The 20,636-nt window shown below is 42.9% G+C and overlaps 1 protein-coding gene across 4 annotated transcripts in view; it reads right to left on the minus strand.

Annotated features, from left to right (window-relative positions):
• Positions 1–20,636, minus strand: part of MED12L (mediator complex subunit 12L) — a 458,604-nt gene that overhangs the window by 147,578 nt on the left and 290,390 nt on the right. For all 4 annotated transcript variants that reach the window (XR_014471810.1, XM_083177939.1, XM_083177937.1 and 1 more), the window contains exon 17: positions 10,119–10,266. Coding sequence is in view for 3 of the 4 variants with exons in the window: in XM_083177939.1 (XP_083034065.1) it covers positions 10,119–10,266 (148 nt within the window). In the remaining variant the exon portion in view is untranslated. The remainder of the gene's footprint in view (positions 1–10,118; positions 10,267–20,636) is intronic.

A 20,636-nucleotide genomic window follows, 5' to 3' on the forward strand; every position in this document is an offset into this window, starting at 1 on the left:
TATTGGTGCACCACATCTATGAAATTTGTTGTTATTATTAATATTACAATTCTTGTTACAATTTCCCAATAATGTAGTATAGAAACATGAAAAATTATTTAATTAATCAAGTTCCAAAAAAACATTCTGGCGTACAGCACCCAAATGTGTCCACAGATCATGCTGTTTGGAAAAATCTTCCTGTGTCTTTGCACCGTAAAATGTTTGGACATTCCCTTCTCCCATAATAAATTCATATCTTCTATGAGTGAACACAGAACATGTACACCATGCCTGTTTCCCTGCCATATTGTCATGTGGTCACTAACATCCTAAATTATGACTTCCTTATTTCACAACATAAAAGTGTTGAAACTGCCGAACTGATTTCCTTTTCACTGCATACACACACACACACACATATATATATATATATATATATATATATATATATATACATATTATATTAGTCTATATTAGTCTCTATAGCTTCTGTGATCTGCTATGTGCGTTACCATAGTAACGGGTCACAGCTTGTAATCAATAGCCAGTGTTGACCATATGATTATCACCACGCATGTTAGAATTTGTAAAAAACAATCTAAGCAAAGACTTTAGCATCTAGGTTCATAAAGATACATTACTGACAGTAAATGGGTATGTCAGCATAAATTGTCTGATCAAGATCCCTGAACTGTATTTTATACTCGTGAAATAAATATGTGATAAAAATAAAAAACATACAAAAAATGTGATAAAAAAGTGAAAATAATTAAATCACCGAAAAAAATACATATACTTATGGTAATATATCCAAGGAGCCATATTAAAGTGCTAGTGCATATATATCCGCTGATCACTATCATATTTATGCAGGATTATTCAAAAAACCATATTATAAAATACAGTTCGTAGATCTTGATCAGAATACGTTTGAACCAGCAACGGGTTTTTTCTTTCATTTTGATTATTCATTGAAAAGTGCTTTTTTCTTACAAATCAGTAGGAAAGTTTTTTGTATTTTCTGGGCTCAGGTCACACCTGTGCTCCAGTAAGGCACCCCACCCCATTTGGTTGAAGGTGTGAGTGCAGGCTTTGTGGATCTGTATATATATATATATATATATATATATATATATATATATATATATACAGATCCTTTTCTCCTGACGACGGGGATACGTTCCCCGAAACGTAGAGACAAATAAAAAGTTTTTTACAAGACCCATCAGTGCCGTGCTTGGATCCGTCCTGTGGATTTCCTACCTGCTTCATATATATATATATATATATATTAAAATAAAAAATGACATAGGTCGATTTAAGCCAATGTTTCAATAGGTCGCCACACTAAATAGATCGACATGCCTAGGGTCCACATGGTTCGGAGATCGACACAAGCATTAGGTTGACAATAGCAAGGTCAACAGTCAAAAGCTCGACATGAGTTTTTACCCTTTTTTTGAGCCGTCGTGTACCGACAGGCGGTATTTCATACCCAAGCATCCACCCTGGCATGGTGGGTGAATAAAATAGTGTGCCGAATCATGGCGAGAGTAGCGAGCCATGCAATGGGATGCAGTATACTTAGGCGGTGTCCATGTCGACATTCGGGACAAAATAGTTGAAAAAACTCATGTCAACATTTTGACTGTCGATCTTATCATTGTCTACATAAAAGCAGAGAAGAAAAAAGATTTGTCTTGGTGTGGTGCACCAATGAAAGAAATGGAGTCCTAAAATCTAACTTTTAATTGGTTTTATAATAAAACAAGCGAAATATAAAAAACACATATAACACATTCAGAGGGGAAAAGGTATTTATAAAATAGCACGTGCGAGCGTGCCGCATGTGTCAATTTTTATTTGTATAGTGTTTTACACATACATAAACCCGCTATCTCTGTACAAGATGAGCCCGTCAGGGTATAGTCATATTCCTGCAGTAATTCACTGCTGGGTATTTGTATCAATTCGTTACAGAGGGAAATATGTTGCCACTCGTATAAGTTGATACTTTGTATTAATGCGAGAGGAGACTGAAAGTGTATGTCTTAACAAGCCTCTCTACAAGTCTCCAGCCCTTATAGCTGAATTAGCGTACACAGGAGGCAGGGACCTAAATGTGTGTTTATTATTATTCACACTGGTATTCACCAATTCACATTTAGCTGGTTCACAAATTCACTTTTCTCACAAAAATACTGTGGTCTCTGTTTAATGCTGATTACATTAACTGTAATGGCATATGGGTTAGAGCCTGGACTCCAGGAGTGTCAGGGAGCGCTGATTAAGCATAATTTCACACTTAATTGGCATATAAACTCAATTAAATCACAGTGCTACTTTTTATTTATGCATGGATATTTTGCTCAAATACTGGTTATCTTGCTGTATTAATTCACATTATCTCGCGGTATGCGGCTGGACAATATAGAATATTTTAGCAATGATGCTGTTATTCTCTCAGAGTGTAGATATATATATTACTCACACAATGGAGTCTACGCTCTAGAGATACCAGTGAGCGCTGAATTACGATCTAGAAGATTATGCTAATATATGATGCCAGATATATCTCCCAATCAGCGTTTGTGACTACTGTCACTTATTGTATTAGCTATGCAATATACATTCATATAGCAGGCTGCGAGTTTTCAGGCTGATCGCACAGTAACTGACATGGCAGGTTTATGCTGATATGTGATGCCAGATATATCTCTTGATCAGCGTTCCTCACTACTGTCACTGGTTGTATTTAGCTATGTGATATACATTCATATAACAGGCTGTGAGTTTGTCAGGCTGATCGCGCAGCAACTGACAGGCTCCTCTGACTGATAAGGTACGAGTGGTTAGCCCTGAGAAGGGCTGAGTCTGGTCGGGTTAGGTAGGTGTGTGGTCACATAGTATATGTGGCAACACGCGGTAAGCAGACGCTCGCACGGCTAAAGGTGCCGATCGCGCGTTTTCGCTTATCCGCTTCTTCAGGGCAAGCCGCCCTGCAGTTTCCGGAAGGTTTAAAAAGGTTTCCATGTTGTGGACATCAGCCAATCAGGTTCAATGAGCGGTAAGTCCCGCCCTCCTGCTGCCCGATGATTGGTCTATTATTCCCATCCTTCTCCTTTGAGGATTCGTATTGGGTGATTGCGTTTTCTTCATATTTTCACGTAAGCTTGATACTGACATCCAGCAAATGTTTTCTTGCCAATCCGTTAATTAAACTCATATCAATATGTTATGTTCATTGGCTGATTGTCTCTTATTCGTACTGATATTTATATCAGCTGGTAGTCAGGTCAGCAGCACATATTTTGACATTGTGATGTTACGTAAGAGGAATATTTAGTACATCGCCCTGTTATTCATTGCCAATTCTTTATCGATCTGAATTAACTAGTTATGTAGTAATATTCATCTAATCAGCTGAGGGATCATTTTGCCAGGTGATCCATAAGATCTTGTCATTTGCTAATGTCTGAGACTGAATCTCAAGGTAACGGGGTAATGAACAAAAAATCCTAGTTTAAAATAGTCGCTTGTGTAATGTGGAGGTTATGTCCACAGTTTGGTACAGTTACATCTGTGTGGTGTCGACAGACAGGTTGATTGCTAGGTGCTCATCCCTATGTTGTGGGTTATGATTTCTAAATTGGTCTATGCTTTAACCCCATCAGAATGTGTATGGGGGGTTGATCCTCTATCAGTGTCGACATCTTGGATGATGGTGTCGACACTGAGAGGTTAATTTCAATTCCCTCCATATATTGCCAGTAAGTGTTATCATAAGTGGGCTATTAATCAGATCTACTCGAAGATGGAGTTCACTAGTAGTAACTCCTAAACTGCACATTGCTCCATGTATGGTGAAATGGGGTCTATGACATGTGCATCCATCTGTGTGCTGTATATATAACGTGAAGAGAGTCCTGTGTGCCCATTTGTGAACGTGAGTGTGTATACTAGTGCCAGATAATATGTTAGTTGCTAGAAAGTAATATTGATATTTCATTTAGGGGTGGGGAGACAAAATGGGACAGTGGAGAACCTTCTCTCCTTTTTAGGGATAATTGTGTCGTGAGGGTTTCGTCGTGAATTCTCAAGGTGTGCCTTTATCTATGCTTACATATAATTGGGTATACATATACATATATGAATAGGTAAATAGTGGGAGGTGATAGTGAGCTGCATGCCCTATGTTGTGCAAACGTGCAAAAAAATGATTAAGTGCGATTTAAACATGTGATAGAACAAAACTACAAACCAAGAAAGGGGGGTGCAAGATCACAGTAAATATTAGATGCTGCCCGATTATTATATCTCCTTCCATCATATCCATTAGGGGTTTCCACAATTGCTGGGAAAAGAAGGGAAAAGAAAGGGGGGGGGGGGATTTTGTTGATCCACATTACACAAGCGACTATTTTAAACTAGGATTTTTTGTTCATTACCCCGTTACCTTGAGATTCAGTCTCAAGACATTAGCAAATGACAAGATCTTATGGATCACCTGGCAAAATGATCCCTCAGCTGATTAGATGAATATTACTACATAACTAGTTAATTCAGATCGATAAAGAATTGGCAATGAATAACAGGGCGATGTACTAAATATTCCTCTTACGTAACATCACAATGTCAAAATATGTGCTGCTGACCTGACTACCAGCTGATATAAATATCAGTACGAATAAGAGACAATCAGCCAATGAACATAACATATTGATACGAGTTTAATTAACGGATTGGCAAGAAAACATTTGCTGGATGTCAGTATCAAGCTTACGTGAAAATATGAAGAAAACGCAATCACCCAATACGAATCCTCAAAGGAGAAGGATGGGAATAATAGACCAATCATCGGGCAGCAGGAGGGCGGGACTTACCGCTCATTGAACCTGATTGGCTGATGTCCACAACATGGAAACCTTTTTAAACCTTCCGGAAACTGCAGGGCGGCTTGCCCTGAAGAAGCGGATAAGCGAAAACGCGCGATCGGCACCTTTAGCCGTGCGAGCGTCTGCTTACCGCGTGTTGCCACATATACTATGTGACCACACACCTACCTAACCCGACCAGACTCAGCCCTTCTCAGGGCTAACCACTCGTACCTTATCAGTCAGAGGAGCCTGTCAGTTGCTGCGCGATCAGCCTGACAAACTCACAGCCTGTTATATGAATGTATATCACATAGCTAAATACAACCAGTGACAGTAGTGAAGAACGCTGATCGAGAGATATATCTGGCATCACATATCCAGAGGCGTAGGGAGGGCGGAGCCACCAGAGCTCATGCTCCGGGCGGCGATTGGTCGAATGGCGCCGCCGGCCCGCCCCCCCTCCGCAAATGATACCTGCTGCAGAAGTTCAAGTATGCCGGGTAGGGCAGCGTGCGCCGGCGGCTGCCCTACCCGGCGCCTGCCTCCGTCCTGCCCCGCTCGCCCCGTCTCTGCCGCCAAGTGTCACGGACGGTGAGGCCGGGCAGCGGGCTGAATCCTCTCTCTTTACAAAAAATTGCTGCTGCTGCTGCCCGGTCTGGCTTCCGGGCAGCGCAGCGTAACGTAACAGCAATAAAGACTCCTCCCACCCAGAGTCACCTGCCTCTGCTATGCAGAGTGACTCACTCCCTCCTCCCTGGCTACAGCAGCGTCTTCAGCCTTCCCAAGCGCTGGCTGTAGCCTGGAGGAGGAGAAGGTTTGATGCTGCCGCCCGTGCCGCCCTGATTCCTTATTGAAGGTGGATTTTTCATTTTTATATACAACTAATTAATGTTGTTAAAAATAAACATAATAAACTTGGATTTGGCATTCGTGGGGCCCGGGGGAGGGGAGGGGGTTGTGGGGAGAGTAAATCTCTCTGGCTTCTGCTGCCACCCCGGCCCTGCTGTGTGCTGTATATATCTTTATTCTTTATCTGTATATATATATATTTATTTACAGCTGTCAGCATCTTATATAGCGCAGCAGATTCCATTACAGCATCTTATATAGCGCAGCAGATTCCGTTAGTGCCTTATATAGCTCAGCAGATTCTGTTACAGTGTCTTATATAGCGCAGCAGATTCCGTTACAGCGTCTTATATAGCGCAGCAGATTCCGTTACAGCGTCTTATATAGAGCAGCAGATTCCGTTACAGTGTCTCATATAGCGCAGCAGATTCCGTGACAGTGTCTTATATAGCGCCGCAGATTCCGTTACAGGGTCTTATATAGCGCAGCAGATTCCGTGACAGTGTCTTATAGAGCGCAGCAGATTCTGTTATAGTGTCTTATATAGCGCAGCAGATTCCGTACCAGCGTCTTATATAGCGCAGCAGATTCCGTTACAGCGTCTTATATAGCGCAGCAGATTCCGTACCAGCGTCTTATATAGTGTCTTATTTTTTAAGTTTTTTCTTTTTAAATGTAACATGCCAACACATGTTAGCCACGCCCCCATGGGGGGGGGGGGCAGAAAATATGCCCTTGCTCCGGGCACTATGGCACCTAGCTACACCGCTGCACATATCAGCATAAACCTGCCATGTCAGTTACTGTGCGATCAGCCTGAAAACTCGCAGCCTGCTATATGAATGTATAGTGCATAGCTAATACAATAATGCCCCTTTCAGACCGCACTTTTAAAACGGTAAATTGCCGTTTTTTTACCGTTTTAAAACGGTAATGTGTGCGGTCTGAAAGGTCCAGTCCCACTTAACCGGTTAGAAAATGCCGTTTTTTCTAACCGGTTAAAATGCAGGGTCCTACCCGTTTCTGAACCGGTATTTTAGCGCAAAAATCGGCTCAGAAACGGTATTTAGGACCCAGCCAATGAGCTGGGTCCTAAATTCAGCACAGTGAATACTTAATGAGCGCTCATTAAGTATTCACAGCACTGGAGCCCCCCCCGCGCGTGTCGACACCCCCCGCGCGCGTGTCGACGCCCCCCGCGCGCGTGTCGGCGCCCCCCCCCCCCGTGTCGACTTACCCCGTGCCGGTATCTCCGTTGTGGTTCCCGGCACTGCAGCTCAGTATGCTCGGAAAGCACTTATGAAAAAAGTGTCTTTCAGAAAATGGCTGCCCCCCATACGGAAGACAGTTTTTTTAAACAGGGTTTCCTATGGGGCAGCCATTTTCTGGAAGACACTTTTTTCATAAGTGCTTTCCGAGCATACTGAGCTGCAGTCCACAACGGAGGTACCGGCACGGGGTAAGTCGACACGGGGGGGGGGGCGCCGACACGCGGGGTGGGGTGGGGGGGGCGTCGACACGCGCGGGGGGCGTCGACATGCTCTCGGTCGACACGCGAGGGGGGGGGGGAGCTGCACGGAGGGGAGGGCTGAAGGCTGCACTGGCTTTGACCCTGTATTTGGAAAGTTTCCAAAAACGGGTCTGCCAGTGTCAAAAAATCGGCACTTAAACGGTAATATACCGTTTAAGTGCTGCGGTGTGAAAGGGGTTTTATCTGGCAGACCCGTTTTTGGAAACGTTTCCAAATACAGGGTCAAAGCCAGTTATGCGGTCTGAAAGCAGCATAAGTGACAGTAGTCACAAACGCTGATTGGGAGATATATCTGGCATCATATATCAGCATAAACCTGCCATGTCAGTTACTGTGCGATCAGCCTGAAAACTCGCAGCCTGCTATATGAATGTATATTGCATAGCTAATACAATAAGTGACAGTAGTCACAAACGCTGATTGGGAGATATATCTGGCATCATATATTAGCATAATCTGCTAGATCGTAATTCAGCGCTCACTGGTATCTCTAGAGCGTAGACTCCATTGTGTGAGTAATATATATATCTACACTCTAACAGCATCATTGCTAAAATATTCTATATTGTCCAGCCGCATACCGCGAGATAATGTGAATTAATACAGCAAGATAACCAGTATTTGAGCAAAATATCCATGCATAAATAAAAAGTAGCACTGTGATTTAATTGAGTTTATATGCCAATTAAGTGTGAAATTATGCTTAATCAGCGCTCCCTGACACTCCTGGAGTCCAGGCTCTAACCCATATGCCATTATAGTTAATGTACTCAGCATTAAACAGAGACCTCAGTATTTTTGTGACAAAACTGAATTTGTGAACCAGCTAAATGTGAATTGGTGAATACCAGTGTGAATAATAATAAACACACATTTAGGTCCCTGCCTCCTGTGTACGCTAATTCAGCTATAAGGGCTGGAGACTTGTAGAGAGGCTTGTTAAGACATACACTTTCAGTCTCCTCTCGCATTAATACAAAGTATCAACTTATACGAGTGGCAACATATTTCCCTCTGTAACGAATTGATACAAATACCCAGCAGTGAATTACTGCAGGAATATGACTATACCCTGACGGGCTCATCTTGTACAGAGATAGCGGGTTTATGTATGTGTAAAACACTATACAAATAAAAATTGACACATGCGGCACGCTCGCACGTGCTATTTTATAAATACCTTTTCCCCTCTGTATGTGTTATATGTGTTTTTTATATTTCGCTTGTTTTATTATAAAACCAATTAAAAGTTAGATTTTAGGACTCCATTTCTTTCATTGGTGCACCACACCAAGACAAATCTTTTTTCTTCTCTGCTTTTGTGAATTATCTTATTTGTCAGTGGTAGCACACCCCTGAATTATATTAGACACAAGATTGTCACAATTACAAACAGGGGGTCACCTGTATATTCAACCTTACAATTTAAGGATACACCATCTTGTGCGATTGTATCCAAACCCCCTTTGTGTACATTGTCTACATAATGCTTGTGTCGACCTTCCAACCATGTCAATATTAGGCATGTCGATCTACTGTATAGTGGTAGACCTAATGACCCATACCCATTATTTGATCTTTTTGAGGAGAAACAGATTCCTGTTATGAGGAACGTGCGGTTTTACTGCCCTGGTTAATAGCACAGGAGATCATGACAGATTACAGAGTTATAAAAATCGCTATTGAGAAATAAAGTCCAAAGGGAATGTTCCTGCTGTAATCTAATATTAGTTCAGTGTGAGTTTTATAGAAGCGGCGATGTTGCCCATAGCAACCAATCATATTCTAGCTATTATCTTCTAAAAGTTTTAAATGGTAAGTAAAATCTGATTTGTTGGTATGGGCAACATCTCTACTTCTATAAAACCCACACTTTAGTAAATACACCCCTACATACCAACAAACTCTTGTATAATTTAGAGAGCCAGTTCCTGTTAGTACTTGAATGCCCTTGTCCTTTTTCCTTAGAGAATGTATCCGTATTTGGTCTGTTTCTCTAAATTCACATGTAAAAATTCCAAGCGATAATAACTAAAATCCGTGGTAAAGGAAACATTATTTCCAAGAACAATTAAACACTAAAGCAGAAAAAGTAAAGAAAAGGAAGTGACCATCAGGGCCATTTTAACAGCATTATGGGACCCTGAGCAAAGCATAGCAGTGAAACCCCTTGCCTACACAAGAACTCACAGACAGTTAAGATAGAGATGGCGCAGTATAAAACTATTATAAATTATTTATAATGAACAAAGTGTTTAACTCAAAAATTTCTAAAATGTCTTTGCTGGGAATTACTTTATAGTTTCCTTGAAGTCATGGTTGTACATACATACATTAACATAGGCCCTTAATTTAGCTTTGCTGCCAGACCGTGCTGTCAGACGCACACTGACTCACAGACTATCAGTAGTGAGTACAGTGAGTGGACCCAGGACTCAGGAGCCAGAAAACACACCACTGCGGCCACTGCACTAAACAGACAGACAGAGCACACCACCATAGTGGAAGCAGGGATCTGCCTCCAGGCTCCCGTCGCAGGTCTGATACAGTAGGTCAGCGATTGGTTAATACTGCAGTCTGCAGTACAGCAGCCATCCCCCTCCCAGACTGTAACTTTCAGAGCATTCAGGGCATCTGAAGGGGGTTGATCAGGATGCAATTGTGGGGGGAGGGGGCACACTTGCCGAAGGTGGTGGTATTAGGCTTGCACGTAGGGCCACTCGCATTATGGGGTTCTTAAGCCCATATGTAAAGATCATACTGGGAATTGTCCACCTCAGAGCTATCGATTCTTCTTCTGCATAGATTCAGAGAGCAGAAATGATCTTCTGTCATACATTATGGAATATATTACATATAGTCACAACAAAATGGTTTACCAGCAGAATCACGTGTGCCATGTGTATTCACAATCTTCAAGAGATCTTTGGTTAATTTCCGAAGCTGATGCCTGGCCTCAGCTCGCTCTTTTCCCACACCATACAATAGGATCATTCTCTGGTTACATTCATGACTTGACGATGCTTCCTACAAGTAAAGAAATATATACAGTATATTAAAGTAGCAATAACTAAATAACCCACATGGAAAAAATGAGCAAAAGCTCAGACCGTGTAATGGTTAGCATTACTGCCTCACAGCACTGAGGTCATGGGTTCGATTCCCACCATGGCCCTAACTGTGCAGAGTTTGTATATTCTCCCAGTACTTGCGTGGGTTTCCTCCGAGTACTCTGGTTTCCTCCCTTAATCCAAAAATATACTGGTAGGTTAATTGGCTCCTAACAAAATTAGCCCTATAACGAATGTGTGTGCATGTGCATGTGGTATGGAATATAGATTGTAAGCTCCACTGGGGCAGGGACTGATTTGAATGTTCAACTATACTCTCTGTACAGTGCTGCGGAATATCTGTGCGCAATAAAATTATTCTTAAATAATAAATAAATAACTTGATCTTTATTGTCAGTATGAATACAGACCATGAAGGTGTGGACCTCACAATCCTTCTGACTTTCTGGGCCAAATGTAATAGAGTGTGAGAATCAGAAAGTGAGTGAATTTGGGAGAGTTTTCCCATTCTTTAAAGCGAATGTTAATTACATGGGGGGGGGAGGGGGACTTAAAATAAACATAAACCATATTTAAAACTCCATTTAAGAGGCAGCTTTTCTTTTTGCATCTGAAACTGCCGGCATTGTAACTATACCACAGAAAGTGTATTGTCTGTAGGAACAGCACAGCGATGGTGCTGCCGCAGCCTGTCACTAAGTTCCCTTGGGCCTGGCATCGGCAGGAGGTTGGCCACACACAACTTATAGAAAAACAGAGTATGTCACCCACAGGTGCAATTATCTGCTGTAATATTATTAACCCAAGAAAAATATTTTGACACATTTTTACAACAAATATACATTCCCAGAGCGGGAAAACACAAGATTTCAGTATTGCTTAAATTTGGTGTTTTCACAATCTATGTATATGGGCATACACAACTGCTGGGCTGGCTCAGGACACTTATCCAAAGTGGCAATGCCAGTGGCAAGAGACAGGGTGGGCAGCTCCGGTGCAATGTCATCACTAAGCAGGACCAAGGGACAGGGAAAGGAAGAGGGGTTCAGGAGGAGGTTGGTGCAGCCAGAGGCACACTCAGTTTAGGTATTTGTCAAACTTGTATTTTGTGGTCATAATCCGTGGGGCTCCTCTGGCCCTCGGTCCCGGCACGGGTGTCCTCTTTGGCTCACAGAAAGTGGAAGAGACAATGGCTTTATCTGTTAGCTCCCTGTATGTGCAGCGCCTCCTCCATTAAGGGCTACACAGTCTGCACAGTGAACAAGTATCCTAGAGGATTTATTATTAAATTACCAACTTTACATGGCAAACTGACCAAATGTATAACCAATGGCAAGTACAATGTGTAATTGATACTTAGATGCATCAGTTAGATTGTACATCCTTCCCTTTTCCACTGAGTGCCTCTCTTCCCGGCCACCCAGTGTCCAGTATTTGCCTCCCACCATTCACAATACTTCCCCCATAGAAACAAATTCTGTCAAAAACGAAATTATTATTGCAGGATGATGCTGTAGAAATGTTAATGGTGTACACGGGTCTAATGCGCGTAGTTTTGTAGTGAATGTGCATTCTTAGTAATGTTTTTTGCTATGTTCTTTAAGCCTAATAAAAAAATACTTCACACACAGAAAAAAAGTGTCATATGTAATAATATTAGTTCTATTTGGAACATCCCAATACCCTCTTCCTGATGAAAGTGAGGCATCAAAACACTGCTGTGAATGTTGACCTAGGGTAAACAAGCAGAAAATATGTGAGGTTATGTGTGGACTGGACCATGGGGATGCAATTGTGTAGGATAGTTTATGGGGATACCCAAATCCCCTGCACTGAACATATCAGGCTTAAATAAGTGTGTCAGCATATATTCTAAAAAAGTTTAGTCATTTTTAATATCAATGATTTTATTGCACAATTATTTCCAAAATGTTAGTGAAATGAAAAGTGAGAAGGGGAATAAACATGTCATAAAAGAACAGCACACCTACGTTTTACCAGACACTCCAAGCATTTTCCTAGGCACACCTGCATTTTACCAGACACTCCAAGCATTTTCCTAGGCACACCTACGTTTTACCAGACACTCCAAGCATTTTCCTAGGCACGCCTGCATTTTACAGACACTCCAAACATTTTCCTAGGCACGCCTGCTTTTAACCAGACACTCCAAGCATTTTCCTAGGCACGCCTGCATTTTACCAGACACTTCGAGCATTTTCCTAGGCACGCCTGCATTTTACCAGACACTCTAAGCATTTCCTAGGCACGCCTGCATTTTACCAGACACTCCATGCATTTTCCTAGGCACACCTGCGTTTTACCAGACACTCCAATCAATTTCCTAGGCACGCCTGCATTTTACCAGACACTCCAAGCATTTTCCTAGGCAGGCCTGCGTTTTACCAGACACTCCAAGCATTTTCCTAGGCACGCCTGCGTTTTACCAGACACTCCAAGCATTTTGCTAGGCACGTCTGCGTTTTACCAGACACTCCAAGCATTTTGCTAGGCACGTCTGCGTTTTACCAGACACTCCAAGCATTTTCCTAGGCACACCTGCGTTTTACCTGACACTCCAAGCATTTTCCTAGGCACACCTGCATTTTACCAGACACTCCAAGCATTTTCCTAGGCACACATGCGTTTTACCAGACACTCCAAGCATTTTCCTAGGCACACCTGCGTTTTACCAGACACTGCAAGCATTTTCCTAGGCACACCTGCATTTTACCAGACACTCCAAGCAATTTCCTAGGCACACCTGCATTTTACCAGACACTCCAAGCAATTTCCTAGGCACACCTGGGTTTTACCAGACACTCCAAGCATTTTCCTAGGCATGCCTGCGTTTTACCAGACACTCCAAGCAATTTCCTAGGCACACCTGGGTTTTACCAGACACTCCAAGCAATTTCCTAGGCACACCTGTGTTTTACCAGACACTCCAAGCATTTTGCTAGGCACGTCTGCGTTTTACCAGACACTCCAAGCATTTTGCAAGGCACGTCTGCGTTTTACCAGACACTCCAAGCATTTTCCTAGGCACACCTGTGTTTTACCAGACACTCCAAGCATTTTCTTAGGCACACCTGCGTTTTACCAGACACTCCAAGCATTTTCCTAGGCACACCTGCGTTTTACCAGACACTCCAAGCATTTTCCTAGGCACACCTGCGTTTTACCAGACACTGCAAGCATTTTCCTAGGCACACCTGCGTTTTACCAGACACTCCAAGCAATTTCCTAGGCACACCTGCGTTTTACAAGACACTCCAAGCAATTTCCTAGGCACACCTGGGTTTTACTAGACACTCCAAGCATTTTCCTAGGCACGCCTGTGTTTTACCAGACACTCCAAGCAATTTCCTAGGCACACCTGGGTTTTACCAGACACTCCAAGCATTTTCCTAGGCACGCCTGCGTTTTACCAGACACTCTAAGCATTTTCCTAGGCACGCCTGTGTTTTACCAGACACTCCAAGCATTTTCCTAGGGACGCCTGCGTTTTACCAGACACTCCAAGCATTTTCCTAGGCACGCCTGCATTTTACAGACACTCCAAACATTTTCCTAGGCACGCCTGCTTTTAACCAGACACTCCAAGCATTTTCCTAGGCACGCCTGCATTTTACCAGACACTTCGAGCATTTTCCTAGGCACGCCTGCATTTTACCAGACACTCTAAGCATTTCCTAGGCACGCCTGCATTTTACCAGACACTCCATGCATTTTCCTAGGCACACCTGCGTTTTACCAGACACTCCAATCAATTTCCTAGGCACGCCTGCATTTTACCAGACACTCCAAGCATTTTCCTAGGCAGGCCTGCGTTTTACCAGACACTCCAAGCATTTTCCTAGGCACGCCTGCGTTTTACCAGACACTCCAAGCATTTTGCTAGGCACGTCTGCGTTTTACCAGACACTCCAAGCATTTTGCTAGGCACGTCTGCGTTTTACCAGACACTCCAAGCATTTTCCTAGGCACACCTGCGTTTTACCTGACACTCCAAGCATTTTCCTAGGCACACCTGCATTTTACCAGACACTCCAAGCATTTTCCTAGGCACACATGCGTTTTACCAGACACTCCAAGCATTTTCCTAGGCACACCTGCGTTTTACCAGACACTGCAAGCATTTTCCTAGGCACACCTGCATTTTACCAGACACTCCAAGCAATTTCCTAGGCACACCTGCATTTTACCAGACACTCCAAGCAATTTCCTAGGCACACCTGGGTTTTACCAGACACTCCAAGCATTTTCCTAGGCATGCCTGCGTTTTACCAGACACTCCAAGCAATTTCCTAGGCACACCTGGGTTTTACCAGACACTCCAAGCAATTTCCTAGGCACACCTGTGTTTTACCAGACACTCCAAGCATTTTGCTAGGCACGTCTGCGTTTTACCAGACACTCCAAGCATTTTGCAAGGCACGTCTGCGTTTTACCAGACACTCCAAGCATTTTCCTAGGCACACCTGTGTTTTACCAGACACTCCAAGCATTTTCCTAGGCACACCTGCGTTTTACCAGACACTCCAAGCATTTTCCTAGGCACACCTGCGTTTTACCAGACACTCCAAGCATTTTCCTAGGCACACCTGCGTTTTACCAGACACTGCAAGCATTTTCCTAGGCACACCTGCGTTTTACCAGACACTCCAAGCAATTTCCTAGGCACACCTGCGTTTTACAAGACACTCCAAGCAATTTCCTAGGCACACCTGGGTTTTACTAGACACTCCAAGCATTTTCCTAGGCACGCCTGTGTTTTACCAGACACTCCAAGCAATTTCCTAGGCACACCTGGGTTTTACCAGACACTCCAAGCATTTTCCTAGGCACGCCTGCGTTTTACCAGACACTCTAAGCATTTTCCTAGGCACGCCTGTGTTTTACCAGACACTCCAAGCATTTTCCTAGGGACGCCTGCGTTTTACCAGACACTCCAAGCATTTTCCTAGGCACGCCTGCATTTTACCAGACACTCCAAGCCTTTTCCTAGGCACGCCTGCATTTTACCAGACACTCCAAGCATTTTCCTAGGCAGGCCTGCGTTTTACCAGACACTCCAAGCAATTTCCTAGGCACACCTGCGTTTTACCAGACACTCCAAGCAATTTCCTAGGCACACCTGCGTTTTACCAGACACTCCAAGCATTTTGCTAGGCACGTCTGCGTTTTACCAGACACTCCAAGCATTTTCCTAGGCACACCTGTGTTTTACCAGACACTCCAAGCATTTTCCTAGGCACACCTGCGTTTTACCAGACACTATGAAGTGCAATTCATGAGACGATAGTGGGGGGCCTTGAAAAAGGTCTGAAGGCAGACCGAAACGTCGGCCCATGGCCCACTGTTATGCACTTAGCTCTTTAATTTGTTGGTACTGTATGGATAAAATCTTTAAAAATCAACAAGCAAGACCGGTGAGTGTCATATATATATATATATATATATATATATATATATATATATACCCACACGGACACGGAATACATGTTAAGTAATCCGCGTCCCCTCGATACACGCTGAAAAAGTTCCTGAAGAGTGCCGCTGTTGTGAGTTATTTTCTTATTATTCACTACGTCCAGAAGGCACCCAGGTAGTTGTACCCCGTTGGACGAGTGCCGGGCCGCCAAGCAAGCCTACATATATATATATATATATATATATACACACTGTATACGTATAAGTATATGTCTATATCTATATAAAGTACTTTATATAGATATATATATCTAAATATATACAAACATATACACACACACACACACACACACACACACACTTTTAAGAAATTTTACATTTTGGTTGGCTGTACTTTTTTGTATATTTTATATAAACATTTTTGTCCTGGCAAGTGTTGATTGCATATTAAGTGTGTACACAGTCATTTGTTTAATGAAGCACTTAGCTATGCACTTAGCTAAGAAATATATACAGTATTGATACAGTTCAATAAAAGCAAATATTTTAGAATTAAATAATAGAAATGAGCTGTTAGGCTCACTATTAAATTTGTGACTACCAAAATTGGCAATGTTTATTTAAAGGGGGATTATTACATAGAGGGATGTTTGCTTAGGATAATTACTGCCACAGAGTAAATAGTCCCAGCTAAGTAAACATAAGCACATACACAGTAACATCTGTGTTTTACTCTGCAGTAGTCTATGGTATACTACAACAATGTACTGTAGTTCTATGTACCTTTTGCACTGATAGAACAGTAGGACAGTGAACACTTACTGTACCTGGCAACCTAAACTGACTACTTAGTATGAATACTATTGAAGACATCTATACTATTTCCAGGAATGCTTTGCCATTTTAACTGATGAAGTTCAATTGAGGTTACCACCACAGTGCAAATATTTGTACATTTAGCAACATCCGTCAGCCTGGTAAGGAAGTGTAACTAAAACAACTTGGTCCATTTTTTATTATTATTCCAGGATGAAAAAACAAATACTTTATTTGTCTAAATCAGTATTTCAGAACAATAGCTTGCTCCTATAAATATACACATTTGTCATTGTATATAGTAATCATTCATCTACTATTGCACTGGGCTATTATATAAGATAAGAGCTGCATAAGGGGATGTGGTTAACATGATGACCTTTACAATGTTGACAGCACACTGTGTAGGCAGTTATGATGTTGACATTGTTAAAATGGAAATCAGGAAGCGTCGATATTCTTAGAATGTCAACAGGTGAAGTCATTTTGAGAATGCTGATATTAGGGTTAAGCTCATTAGGTACTATAGGGAATATAGGGTTAGGGATAGGAATTCTGGTTATCAATAGGGTAGAAATACTTACCAGACTGCTGCAGCATTGAAAGCCTGATCTGAATGGGACGTCACATGGCCCACAGGATGGGAAAGATGCAACTGAAGCCACCAGCAGAAGGTAAGGCACGTGGGCGATATGTTGATATTTTAACTTGTCGACATTTCATCACTGTGTGCATGATGAATGTCTATATGGTGAATGTCAACATTTCATAACCCAAACCCCCTGCACTGAACATATCAAGCTTAAATAAGTGTGTTAATAACACATACTTTCGCATTCAACACATATTATAAAAAAAGGTTTGGTACTTGTGTATTATCACGGCGCCCAGTACGCTATTTTTGTAGCGGGCTATTCTGCATAGTGAAATCGCAATGCATGTCACTTTTCCGTTGCATGCAAAGCGATTTCACTAGTTAATTTATTTACTGCACCCTGTACAATTTTGTGCATTGCATACCATACACTAAAATCGCATGCGAGTGGCATCGCATACCATAACACTAAAATCGCATGCTATTGCATGCTATTTTAACCCTGTGTATATGCATATGTGTCTAAACACCCTGTGTATATGTATATGTGATGTTAAATACCTTTTCATACCCCCATTATCCACGTCATCCCGAAGCGTGGCGAGCGCACGCGTTACACGTCCTCCCGACCTTTTCATACACCCACTATCCACGTTGGCGTGGAGTTGATTTTACATAGTGTGACGAGCCCCGCGAGGGGACACGGAATACATGTTAAGTAATCCGCGTCCCCTCGAGGGGACATGGAATACATGTTAAGTAATCCGTGTCCCCTCGAGGGGACACGAAATACATGTTAAGTAATCCGTGTCCCCTCACGGGCCTCGCTGCGCTCGCCACGCTTCGGGCTTGGTGGCTCGCTGCGCTCACCACACTATATATAATCGACTGCGCGCCGATGTGGATATTGGGGGTATGAAAAGGTCTGGAGGACGCGTAACGCGTACCCTCACGGGGCTCGCCACGCTTCGGAATGACGTGCATAGTGGGGGTGTTTTCTAGACACTTTCACACCTGCAGTACCATACATCTGACACAATAATGACGACGTGTGTTAACGAATAACTGCTATAATTTAGTAAATAATTAATGATGAAAGAGTATATTAAAAGATATAATGACAATAATCACAAAAAAGAATGACAATGATAGGAGTCAATAAAGAATAAGAACATTAACGAAGAAAAACTGGTAATAATGAAAGAGAATATTAAATCAAGTAATCATAGTAATCACAATAAATAATGAATATTAGCAATCAATCAATAATTAGAACATTAATGAGGAAAAAATGACCCAAAAAATATCAAACAATAGTCAATCTGCCTTTGGGACAGTAAATGGTGACATGATGTTCCCCATTGGCGCTTGTTCCACCATTTGCAGGAGCCCCAAAGGCGTTCTATGGTTTGCGTGTGCACACCTGTATCAGGGTCTACAAAGTTATATCGGTGGTTGACTCTGGCATGATTATATCCTGCCTGCTCTAATTGTTCTGTGCTGTATGCCCGCCAGTAATCAGAGTAAATGGTTGTGCCCGGCTCAATGTTCTATGGCGGACATTTATGGCGGACATAAGAGTGGTGGCATCCCGTTTTGGCACGACTGTAATGAAGCACTGTCCACTTTCTCGTGAGATCCCACCAAAAATCCATTGTTGAGGTAAAGCACGGCCAATGTTGCTTTTTCGCTTTACAAAAAGGCTTTAATCGACCTCAACAATCTGTCCCGGTCCACTGATACGGCGCTGCGGCTGTGCCATCAGGTCCATAGTACAGGCCTCCCGCATCCATGCATTGAACAGCAACACAGTTTTGTTGGACATTTGGAGCTCATGCTGAAAATAATCTATTGATGTCAGCTCCCCTGCCCACGAATATAGGAAACGTATGAGAGTGAGAAATGATAAGCGGCACCCCGGAAAAAATGGCCCGCTCTCAAGCTCACCTTCTGACGGCATGCTTTAATATGGCACTGCCTCATGCACTCCTTAACCGTAAAGCGCATGGGGTGACCATCGGTGCAAGTAGCCGTCAGGTGGTGATGGTCCTGAAAGAATTGGACAGCCTCCTCCTCCGTCTGAGGCAGCTTAAACATGGTCATCGAAGCTGCCATCTCAATAATGTATAATCAAATCTCAATAAATAACCAATAAATCACCAGCAGCTCTGAGGTATGCTTCTTCTCCTGACAGAATATCACCTCAGAGTGATTTCTGAGAGGATCTGACAGGGGGCGGGAATGACAGGGAGCGGGAACGGGAAAATCGCATCACATCGCATGGTACTATAACGTAATGCGATGTGATTCGATTTCAGTACGTTCCCGTATGTAAGAAAACTGGGCGCCGTGATAATACACAAGTACCAAAGGTTTTGTCATTTTGAATATCAATGATTTTATTGCAAAATTATTTCCAAAATGTTAGTGAAATGAAAAGTGAGAAGGGGAACAAACATTTCATAAAAGAACAAGGGAAATGAGGAGGAGGCAGAAACACAATGTGACCACAATGTTGTCATCACAAAATACAATAAACACTGTGACATCTCCTAGCCAAGAAATAGCAATTATAGCAATTCAGATATGGTCTCTGATTCAGGATCACTCGCTAAGCAGCGGTTGTTTGCTGCTTAGCGAGCGGCTGTATTGCCACCCGGCATCCCCTCGCATGCAGTCAGATAAATAATTCTATGGTCGCATGCAGGTGCTGATGTCATGTAATGTCAGCCGCCAACCCTGTGCAGGCATCGGCACACCTGCGTTTACAGGGGAACACCCAACGTTTTCATGGGGATGCCCATAAAACATCAAGTGTTCCCCTGTTCTGGGCCAAACCCGCCATCGGAATGAGGACGAATTTGTCCGTTTCCGAGTGTTCCTGAATCACCCCATGGAGTCAGAAGTGGACTCTGTTTACAGATGGAGCAGCTCTCATTTGACTAGGCGTTCTCATGCCAATGGGCCAATGACGCCGGTACAGGGGGTGGCCAGCTGACATCACCGGATATCAGCTGCCCACCCACTTCCCCCAGGGTGCACACGCACATCTAAGGTTGCTCTGAGCAACCTTAGATGTGCGTCTGCCTTCCATATCATTTGATGGTCAGCGACCATCAATTGATGTGGGTGTTTCCCTGCAGGCTGCAAATGGATGCTTATGTAAAACATCCATTTACATGCCGTGCGAACGTACGGTAGGATCTGGTTGACTCGCAAGAATTCAAATTCACATCCGAGCGAATCAACCAGACTAACACCCTTAGACACACACCCTTTTTAGTGACCACACCCCCTTTCAAATGGTCACACCCCCTTTTCCGGAGTGCATAACTACTGTACTTCCTTTATTTCAGTATACTTTCCACTTCGAGCACTGGGTACATCTCCGTCAATAGCTGAGTAACTCCCTCCATGTTAGCCAGCTAAGTTGCCGATTTCAAGAATGAGGCCATGATGATACAATCCCATCACACCCA

This window comes from Crinia signifera, chromosome 3 (genome assembly GCF_055691185.1).
Source record: "Crinia signifera chromosome 3, ASM5569118v1, whole genome shotgun sequence".
Classification (NCBI taxonomy): Eukaryota; Metazoa; Chordata; class Amphibia; order Anura; family Myobatrachidae; genus Crinia; species Crinia signifera.